General features: G+C 42.4%; 2 protein-coding genes across 2 annotated transcripts; both read right to left on the reverse strand.

The window, feature by feature from the left end:
• Positions 1 to 1,986: 1,986 nt before the first annotated feature.
• Positions 1,987 to 4,776, reverse strand: LOC124662227 (disease resistance protein RPM1-like). The gene has a single exon (XM_047200090.1). The coding sequence runs from the start codon at positions 4,774 to 4,776 to the stop codon at positions 1,987 to 1,989; it is 2,790 nt and encodes a 929-aa protein (XP_047056046.1).
• A 1,417-nt stretch (positions 4,777 to 6,193) lies between these two features.
• Positions 6,194 to 10,966, reverse strand: LOC124684279 (2-oxoglutarate-dependent dioxygenase 33-like). Its single transcript, XM_047218625.1, has 12 exons — positions 10,933 to 10,966; positions 10,701 to 10,816; positions 8,428 to 8,546; positions 8,263 to 8,326; positions 8,103 to 8,170; positions 7,530 to 7,588; positions 7,286 to 7,445; positions 7,132 to 7,151; positions 6,931 to 6,977; positions 6,751 to 6,831; positions 6,564 to 6,653; positions 6,194 to 6,347 (listed from the first exon to the last, which is right to left on the reverse strand). The coding sequence occupies exons 1-12, from the start codon at positions 10,964 to 10,966 to the stop codon at positions 6,219 to 6,221; spliced, it is 987 nt and encodes a 328-aa protein (XP_047074581.1). The 3' UTR covers positions 6,194 to 6,218.

The following is a 10,966-nucleotide window of genomic DNA, read 5'->3' on the forward strand; positions in this document are numbered from 1 at the left end:
ACTCATCTGCTGGCTCCTCATCTCCGCCGCCGGAAGGTAGAAGCCACTTCTGTGTTTACCCCAGCTTTGAAGCCATCAGCGTGTGTAGAACTAGCTTACTTAATCCTGTACATGCTTACCTCCATGTGCGCAGAATACTACACATCTATAGTGTGGCTCCGCCACTGGTATAGCACGGATGGATTGAACCACTGGCGAATCCAGGATTTTATGCTAGGGTGGGGCATCTAGATAAAAAATTTCATTACCAGAAATACAACATGAAAATGTACATGTATAAAATATAGTACTAAACAACAAAACTAAAAAGGTTTCATAGAGTCGCACAAGTAGCATAAACTTAATTTTTGGATGAAAAGGTTGCACAATTAAAGAAGAAAAAATAGGCATGGAGCTAGCACCTAGAACTAATAACAGTCTACCACCGGCCACACACTCAATGGAAAACGGAAACGGATAAACTTCCTTGTAAATATTGCCTTCTCGTGAGTGTGCACTTCCTTATTTATTAGTGAATGTCCCTAATAATAATTACTATGGCTAACAGTCTCATTTCTTAGGGTGGGGCGTGCCCCACCCATGCACCCTGCTAGCTCCGCCCATGGATTGAACCTCATGTGAGTGAGAGGAGCCCTCCCAGGTGCGTGCAGTAATGTGTGCTTAGATAGTTAGATGTTCATCTTAAGAAGGTTTAGGGAAGAATACACCTAGGATATAGCAAATGGCTGCAGGGTGAATACTGATTCAATCACCTTCTGATGCTTTTTATGTACCAAGCAAATTCAGACACAAATCAATCACAACCTAATTAGTAATTGCACCACGATGATTTACTTCTTTCTCTAGCACATATAATTATCTCCTGTACAGCAGTTGGCATATGATCTTCAGAGGTCGCTCTCTTGGAACCCAAACTGTTTTGACTCAATGATAGGTCATGGCTTTATTACCAAGCAGAAATTAAACAAAACAAAAAAAAATGTTGTGATGTCCTGCTGGTATCGTGGAGTGAAAAGTGAAAAACCAATATACATCCCGACAGAAGTTACGGTTAACAGAAATGAGAAAATAGCACTGCATTTCGTGAAATCATGAGTGAGTATCAAATAACAAGATGAAGCGAAGATAACAAACAGTATCGACCTAGTGTCTTTAACCATACAGATAAAGGCATAACCTAAGTCTTCAGATTGGTGTAAATTCAGCCACTGTCAAAGGATGATGGAGAAGGGCAGGCCTGGTGCAGCGGTAGAGCCTCACCGCCTGTGACCGAGAGTTCCCAGGTTTGAGTCGCGGTCTCCTCACATTGCACTTCGTGAGGGTAAGGCTTGCCACTAACACCTTCCCCAGACCCCGCACAGTGCGGGAGCTCGGGTACGTCCTTTTCAAAGGATGATGGACTGTCTTTCTCGAGCTTCTGGTGCCATTGTCGCTGGTCCAATCTTCTAGTTCAGCTTTTGCTTGAAACATTGCTCGCACCAGCTGCTGCCATTCTGAAAGGTCCATTTTGCGTTGCTACTGTTGAACGCCATTTTGCTCATGCAGCCGCACAAAAAGGTTCGCAGTGCTCTGTTACATTATTGTATTGCAGATTTTGGTACAGCTTCTGATCGCCATGACCTGAGAATGATAAAAAAAAAAATACTTAGCTTGCTTGATGACACAAATGGAAAACATCATCACTACAGCTGCTAATCAGAGCCTGTGAAGACTCAAAACAAAACAAAAAACAATACTTAGCTTTATTTACTTATTGTCTTATTTTAAACATAGCTTTTCAATTTCATATGAGAAAACTGGAAAGCTGCACCACAGTTTCCTATGGTCATATAAGTTCTGTGCTCTATAGTCTGTACACATCCAGATGAAGATAGACATAAAAAGATATAAAAGGATTTGTGCTATATTTAGTTTACAACATCGTAAAATCACATGCAAATTATATATACTTGCTTTACTTGTACCTACATAGGAAACATCAAACCCTTACCTTGGAGCAGAGATGTCTTGTGATGACCTAATCCTTTCCCGTATGCCTTCCCTGGAAAGTTGAACAATGATTTCCTTTATGTGTCTAATCTTCATAAGATCCTCATTGAACTCATTTGGTTCAGGCTCTTGTAGAAGCTTCTCTATGAGCTCTTCTGAAGTTTCTATAAGATGTAGTTTTTCAAGGGCTCTGAGGTGCTCAATACCGTGAGGAAGAAACATTAGTTCAGGACAGTCTACAAACACTAGCTCAACGAGGCTTTCCAATGCACCTTCTTCTATTTCAACTTGATTTAGCTCTGGTGCGGTCCAAACAGATAGAAACCGGAGTTTTGGAAATGATCCTGAAGAGAAATGCATGTTTTCCCCTTCGAAAGTATTGAGAAGCTGAAGGAAGCATAAACCACGTAACCCCAACAACCTGGAAAAGGATCCCTCATCCATTTTGGAGAATGATAACTGCAACCAAGTGAGGTAATAAAGCCGGGACAGAGATGACACAACCTGAGGCATTGATGCTTTTTCTAGCTGCCCTTCTAAACCAAGTTTAGAAAGGGTTGGAGGTAAACAAAGTCCCTCAAGATGCAGCACTTCCTCCTCACCTATAGATGTAATTTCTAGATGAATAAGATGTTTCATTTTGGTGATAGCATTGCTCAAGTCAGCAGAGTGCTCACTTTTCACATCAGATACACCAAATGTTCTTAGCTCTGTTAAAGCTCCAACTTCACGCAGAATCTCAGTGTTAGCTTTCACACATTGCAGAGCATGCAGTGACGTCAAGCGATGTATGCCACTTGGCATCTTGACTCCACCAAAAGGTTTAATTTCGGATCCTCCACCATCAGTACATGCAAACAGGTATCTCAGCTTCTGAAGTTTCACCATGTTGTTTGGTAAGTACGACAACTTGGTGTTGTAAGCATCCAAGACTTCTAAGTTCTGCAGTCTTCTTATTTCTTCAGGCAGACTTTTGATATCAGTATTTCTGAGGCCCAAATACCGCAGATTAAACAAGTTAAATACCTCAACAGGGAGCATCTCTATACGAGTGCATTGTAGATCCAATGTTGACAGAAGATTTGAAGATATCAGGATGGGCCTCAACCAATCAGTATTGATATACCTATTAAAAACATGAATTGCGCGAAGATGTGTTAAACCCGATCGACTCAATTGGTCAAGGTTTTCACTATGGATTGATATGCGACGTGGGTGCTCTCCGGAGAATGTTCTGGAGCCATCGTATACTCTGCCAAAGCATTCTTCCCCAGCTTTATTGAGGGCAAGAAGACGTATGACATCATGCACTCGACAACATTTCAACCGTCCCATGTAATTCCTCTCCACCACCTGCAGTAAGCTTCGGTTTACAAGCTCATTCAGGTATCCCTCTGCCACTTCCTCTAATGTTTTGTTCTCCTTTTCTTTGACCAATCCAGCAGCAATCCAGTGCCTCATTATTCTCCTCCTCTTTATTGAGTAATCTTCTGGGAATAATGCACAATGCAAGAAGCAATTCTTCAAATCATATGGGAGGTCCTCCAAACTGACTTTCAGAACCATGTCAACATCAGGCATCACATTTTTCACCGAGTGCAATTCTAACTCCATGTACACATTTCCCCATTCAGTAGGAATTGGATGTTTCCGAGACAGTAGGCGGCCTATGCACGCAATAGCAATAGGCAAACCATTACATTTCTTTATAAACCTCTCAGCCAAATTCCGTAACTCTATTGGGCACTCTTTCACAGTGTCATTCCAAAAAGCTTCTCTGCAGAATAACAACCAAGAGTGATGCGCCTGTAGTGGTTCCAAGTGAATTGCACCATTTCCAGTTGCCAACAGTGATACTTCATGGTTCCTTGACGTGATAACATATCGGCCAATACTATCAGTTGGAAAGAGATTCCTTATCTCCGTCCACACATCAGCAGTCCAAACATCATCCAGGATCAAGATGTAGCTTTTACCTCGGAGGTAATTGTGTATGGCCTTGCCTAGGCTTCTCATCTCTACGTTGGCAATATCAACCGGGATGCCAAACTCTCGAGCAATCTTCTTCAGCAAATTTTCAAAACTAAAACTCTTTGACACTGTTATCCATGCTGTGGCATCAAATTCCACTTTGACTGCATTGTACACATGAGAAACTAGAGTGGTTTTACCAACACCCGGCATCCCCCAAACGGTGGAGATTCTGCTTCTCTGTTCCTCCAGATCACCTGTGAGCCACTGTATCATCTTCTCCCTGTTCTCCTCGACCCCCACGAGGTCATCTTCCCTTGTGAAACCGAAAGCTTGAGTGGCTGGTTTTGCATGAGTAAGACTGGCTCCGTTGTACCTTTCCATTTCTGTTAACATGTAATCCTTCTTCATCTGCTTAGCGTGTCGAAGCCTGCCTCTGATGCCTTGCAGCTTGAGTGCCAAACGACACCAGATGTCCACATGCTTAATCCTCTTTTTCATCTTTGCAGCAAACCCTCCATGCCTGTCTTCCAGCTTGTATGTGAACTCGTCGATAACATCCTCCATTTCAAAAGCTAATCCCCTGATCCTCTTGATAAATACACCGGTGGTCTCATCAGTATCCTTGAACCGCTCCGCCCCTTGCAGATAGGCTTGCATGCTCTCCAGTTCCTCCTTGGCTTCACGGATCTCGCCGAAGAGACCCCTGAGAGCAGATGCTTCCTTGAAGACCACTGACACACCAAAGGCTGCTGCCTCGGCTGCCAACGCCGCACCAAGCTTGCCAATCAGCAGGCCGACAACAGCCTCCGCCATGGTTGAACTGTGAGCTTTGCCTGAGAGCTCAAGAATAAGTGGACCTGGGTACCTGGTTGCTGTGTCTGCCTTAGTGTTTTGGAGGTCAACTGATAAAGGAATCTCAACCTAAATGCCTTGAGTGAATAAGGAAATTCTCTCAACGCCAGGTATCATATTGCTACCAGCTGGAGGCGTCGTGCAGTGTACTACATGATTTTGTGGACTAAATATGGACGATGCTGCTCTCAATAATTGACCAAGTTAAACTTAACTAGTTAGTAAAAGAATGTGATTTGCCAAGTTGATAATGTAAAATTCTCATCTTAAGAAATATTGGGGTACCACTAGCATACTCTGATACCTTGACTTGTTTATTAAGATCAAAAACTTATTTTATGCAATAGATCTGTACAGTTCTGTCTACCCTTGACCTAATAGAACGTGGCCTCCACTTAGTCTGCATTTTAGATGTATAGTAGGTGTTTAAGTATAAAAAAATGTGGTGGGTGAGGATTACTAATCATCTCTACAGGAAGTCAATCCAAGCGTTGCTGTCAGCGAGCATAGATGTAGAATGTGTATGGCACTTTGGCTAACCTTGATGTCACCACCTTCCTTTATTTCAACATCTGATATCAACAATGGTAATTGTTTTGTGTTCTGTACAGTATAATTTATTAACTCAATTTTCAGAATAAAAGTGTATCATAATCTTATGCAGATATCAAGAAATAATATTTGTTTGCCACTTGCCAAGAAGCTTGCGGAAAGACATTGAGTGAACTTTCGGTGTTTTGCAAGCTTGCTTTGCTATTGTCCAAGGTCCGGCTTGTTTGTGGGACAAAGAAACCCTTGGCAACAACATGACTGTTTGTGTCATCCTCCAAAATATGATCATCGAGTATTAGAGGGGCCTTGACTTGGACTTTGAGTATGACAATATCCGCACTCGTGTTTAACCATGAAAGAACTCGGTCTAGATCCAAGCTTTCCTTGAGGTTTTCTGGCAGATCGAATACCGGGCTTCTTATGATCAATTTCGCCAAGATCTCCCTGAGCATCAACGTCAACTATTTGGGAGCTAATCTCATACTATTTGTTCTTCTCTATTCATGTTTATTCGTGTTTTATTCGGACCATTTGATTGGTTCAGACCCTATTTTATTGAATTGAACTATTGTTGTATTGCGCTATATTTAAACATAATCAGATTGATTTATATTGGTATGAAATAATACTTTGAATATCTGAAATGGAACCGACCTCTAGAAACGCAAGGGTATGCTCAAAACGGGTTTTGTTGTACGCGTTTTGTGTATCTGCCAGGTTGCTCTTAACAAGATATAACAGATATATTTCGCTGCATCTACAAGATATACAACATAATCAACGAAATGTAACCGGCAAGATTTAAAAAAAGGGCAGCACCAGAACACCGGCGCATGCACGTGCGCCGGACATTACAGGACGAAGTTGTTGAGAACTTTCTTGACCAGATGCTCCCCGTAGACCACCTTCTCATACTTGGCAACGCCGCCTGTTTTCTCCCGGCACAACTCCGCAGGTTCCACGACAGCATTGAAGTTCGACTGTATACAAACACCATTAGTCCTGATGAAAGGGGAGGGGGGGGGGGGTTATGTACTCCCTCCAATCCTTTTTAATTAACTCGGATTTAGCATAAAATTGTACTAAATCAGAATCAATTAAAAGGGATCAAAGGAGTATTAGCAACTTGACTGACATGTTCCTATTCTGCCTTGGGAAAAAAAATGGTCCTCTTCTTTGTGGACGCATATGTATACCTCGTAAAAGAAGGCAACGGATACGCGGTAACGAAGGGAGTTGTTGAAAACTCTATGGAACGTGGGCTGGTATATTCCATTCGACCAAACCTAAAACAAATAGCTAAGATAGTCAATAAACCAGCATTTTCTTCCACAAACTTCGAGTAGGACTAAGCATTTTTAAGTTTGGAAGATAGAAAGAAACCTCGAGCATGTCACCAATGTTGCAGACAAAGGTTCCAGGGATTGGCTTGGCCTGTATCCACTCGCCAGACAGGTTTCTGACCTGAAACATTGGTACCAAAGATTTTCCAAACTTATCCCTTTTGAATACAGAAGAAGCAATGTAAGTTACGGTATTAATTGTTACTGAAGAAACGAGTACCTCAAGAGCACAAATGTCATCATCCTGGTTAACCAGTGTTAGAAGGCCTGCAGTTTTTAAAAAATGAGGAACATGATTTTCAAGACTTCGGTTATAAAATTCAGTGCAAGACACCACTGATCTTTAGATAACAAAATCAAGAAACTTTATGTGTTCCATGAAGCAAGCAAAATATATATACTGGGTAGCTAGTGCACTGACCATAATCTGTGTGAGCTCCACTGAATTGTCATAGAATATGGATGGATCACAGAGGAAAAAACAGAAGGAGATGCGTCCAATCAAAGTGAGCATCATTCTTGCAGGCCATGGCACAAAAAATAATGGTGAATGTTCTTTTTTTTCTTTGGCTTACCATCCAGTATCAGTGCGTTGCTCTTTTGGAATATCTGCTGAGACTGGATAACCAATCAACCTGAGATACCAGAAGGGGTCTCCTGCCGTTCCTCCTTCGAAAGCATCCGACGGGGCACCCAGTGCCAAGGCTATACCTCGCATGATCTTCCTTGAAAGATCTATAATGGAAGATGACATGATAAATACCACTAGTAATGACCATGAGCATAAAAGAGTAATCAAAACAGAGCATAGTAGGAAACCTCGTAGAAGGCTTGCATAATTTTCCAGGAGTACATTAAAATTTGACGGGTGATCGGGCCTGCATGGAAGGTACATTAAAATGAATCTTTGAGTACAAGCACTAAACAAAACATCCTGAAGTTTTTTAGCATTGTCATAGTTAGAATATGATAGGTGTGTGATGGTGTTATATATAGGCTTGTTTTAGTTAATTAAGCATATACATATACTTCATCCCATCCAAAATATATCTTTTTCAAGACATGACAATGACATAATCTCCAAAATTACACTTTGATCACAAATTTATTTGCAAACATACTGTCACATAAAAATAATTATCTCTGACAAAAGTGGTATATTTCATGATAAATCTACTAATTTTCCTTCATACATGATCAAACTTGGAAAATCTTGACTGGTAGATGACCTGCATTTTGGATTACAGATAGTACTTGATACCAATTATTTTGAAAACCAAATTACCAGTCAATATTCTGGTGAACGAAACAAGCAAGAACTGAACCCTGATAAATGCGGAAATGCTCACCTTAAGAAAAAAAGAATATAGAGATGAGATGTTAGAAACATACCACAAATTAGGTCCTTCCAAATGTTTACCAAGATCTCCATACTTTCCTGGTTTGATATGCGCGTAGCACTGTCGTGTTTATTGTGATGGCTTAACTCATAAGACAAACAACTTTAACAAGCATGACAAGAAGATTCAAAGATGGCGGTAACTGAACTTACATCAATTGCTTCCTGCATGTCAAGCTTACCCTTGGTAATGTTTTCGCCCACTCTCTGGTACCCTCTGTCCATAAGCCGTAAAAAATTGAGCTCATTTCTACATCCGCGTACAGGAAACAATATAAAGGTAACAAGTACAATTTGAAAATGGGTAGGCGATCACACCTATATCCAGTCCCAGGTGTCAGTCGGATCTTCCGTTTTTCCTCGAGAGGAAGCTCAAAGAACTTGCGCGTGACATCCCTGACTTCCATCATCATTGATTCCGCAATTCCGTGGCCTTTCTGTTAGCAATTCACATGCCAATTAGCATCCAATCGATGAATTGTACAACATTCAGAACCTGTTTTTGCTCATCAAATACAGATCCGGATAAGTGCCCAAAATTGGATAACCGAGTCATCCAGTTTTGGCCCAAATTTGCTTCCCGGGCAGATCCAGATAAATAGCAGCTTGGATAAAGTTATCCAGGGTACTCAAATCATGGCCCATCCACACGCTATATAGAATCGGGTCACAATCGGGAGCGCCTAATCCCCGCTTTAAGCGGGAGCGAAGGTCTCTCCCGCTGAAGCCTTGTGTCCATAGGCCGCACCACGCAGCCCACTTAAACGTACGTTTTTTGTTTTCGTTTTCTTTTGATTTTTTTTCACAATCTGAAGTTTTAAAAATATCTAATATTTTTGGAAATTAAACATTTTAATTTTAAAAAAAAAAATTAAATGAACATTTTTTTCAACATTTTTTCAGTTCGAACATTTTAAAATTTGAATATTTAAAGTTTGAACATTTTTAAATTCAAGCACTTTATGTTAGAACTTTTTAAAATTTAACAGTTTGAACTTGAATATTCTAAATTTGAACATTTTTTATGTTCAAACATTTTTTACATTTTTAAATTTCGTAAAATGTAAAAAAACAGAAGAGAGCAATAACCAGAAAATAAAAAAAACTAGTTAAACCAGAAAAAACCGAAGAAACCCAGTGAATTAGGAAAACATGGCTGAAAGTTTCTAGAAACTTCTTGAAACCGGCAGACCCAAGAAAAAACCTGAAAATCCACTTATTGTTGTCGCTAAATGGGCTGGCCCAACCGCCGATCGTTTTAGGCGGGAGCGAATCTCGCTCCGGCCATGAGCCATGAATAGGTTTGGCCGTCAAAATCCCCATTCCCCCCCTCATCTTGCCTCTATCACTGAAATCTGCTGCCCTCCCCCGCCTCCGTCCAGTGATTCTGGCCCATCACCCAGCGAATCTGGTAAATTCATCGCTTGTTGGAGGTGGGGGAGCCGCGGCCGCACGGCGAGGCCGCGGGGCCTCTAGATCAACGGGCGCCACGCCCCCCCCTCCGTTGTCAAGGACCGCGCGTAGAAAGACCATCTCAGGCCACGCGGATGCGCCGTGACGCGTACAACTTCATCGTGCAAATGGAGCAACCATGGAGAGCTCCTGCCTCGTGGTGGCGCGTCGTGGACCGGTACCACCAGGGCCACATATACATGGTGCAACTCCCGTCGTCTGATGAGGAGGCCGTGCCCGTGCACGTGTCGAAGCCCGAGGAGAAAGTGTTGCAGTGTGTGCTCCCCCGCTCGGTGTGCATTGCCGTGCGCGAGGGGCAACACCGCCGACAGGTCGAGGCATACGACACCGACCATCTCGAGGTGTACCTCTTTACCTCCAAGTAGAATGAGGTGAATCATGCGGCGTGGCGCATCGAGGCCGTGTTGTAGGCATACATGGAAGACTCGTTCTCCGACGAGGACGAGTGAGGAGCCGACGCATCCGCGTCTTGGCGCATAGTGTAGCACCTTCAACGCCGCGGCTATGACTCTAGTTCCGCGCTACCGCATTTCAATCCCACAGCTAGTTGCTGCCACCTCTTGACGCGTAGATAAGCGCCCTGACTTATAGTGCGGCCGACTTTTGTTCACCGATGATGCTACGACTGACGCCAGCACATCCTCTTAGGGTTAGTTTAGATCTAGGTTATGTCGATCTAGGAATAGATCTTAGTTAATTAGTGCTAATTATGTCAATTATGTTTATAATGAACTAATGTTCTCCCACGGAAACTCCAGCGTACTCAACTTTTTTCTCAAATATCCATTATAACTTTCTCGTATCTGCTCTATTGCTCCACAAAGCATACCGGATAACACATATCCAGCGCCCTATAGGAGATAACTAGATTTGAGATATTTGGGATAATCTGCTAGAGTTGCTCTGAGATATGTCCATGCAGAGGCTGATGGTTTGTGAACAAAAGACTGCTAAGAGATCCTATCGTTTACTTGAAAAGAAAAGACACCATATCCATGCCGACACAACGTTTCATCGCACACTACTCATGCTATTTAAGTTCCATTTTCGGGTGAACAACCACGCCGCCCGTCACAAATTAAATTAGGCGAAGTTAGCTTTGCTAAGTGATGATTTACCACGTAAAAGAACCCGGCCTCCTTGCAGGCGCCGTCCAGCATTCCGACGACTTCCAGCAAGTCCCCGTCGCTGACCATGCTTGGGTCATCGATCTTCTCCACAAGCGGGCTAATATCTGATCGTTGCACATACAGAAAATGGCATAAAAGAGTGGGCACCTTTTAAGGTTGCTGAACAGTCGCATCGTCTATCAGAAAATCAGTAGAACAGATTAACGGACAGCGTGCGTACCAATGAGTGGGATAGCCTTGAAGTCGGAACCCAT

This window comes from Lolium rigidum, chromosome 1, assembly GCF_022539505.1.
Source record: "Lolium rigidum isolate FL_2022 chromosome 1, APGP_CSIRO_Lrig_0.1, whole genome shotgun sequence".
Lineage (NCBI taxonomy): Eukaryota > Viridiplantae > Streptophyta > Magnoliopsida > Poales > Poaceae > Lolium > Lolium rigidum.

What these genes read in the sequence shown, in the direction of transcription:
- LOC124662227 (XM_047200090.1), bottom strand. Translation starts at nt 4,776, where the DNA reads ATGGCGGAGGCTGTTGTCGGCCTGCTGATTGGCAAGCTTGGTGCGGCG.
- LOC124684279 (XM_047218625.1), bottom strand. Translation starts at nt 10,966, where the DNA reads ATGGGTTCCGACTTCAAGGCTATCCCACTCATTG. An exon ending in TTGGAAGGACCTAATTTGTG is followed by an intron (nt 7,589 to 8,102) that starts GTATGTTTCTAA and finishes CCTTCCATGCAG; the next exon opens with GCCCGATCACCCGTCAAATT. An exon ending in CCGTTGCCTTCTTTTACGAG is followed by an intron (nt 6,348 to 6,563) that starts GTATACATATGC and finishes GTTTGTATACAG; the next exon opens with TCGAACTTCAATGCTGTCGT.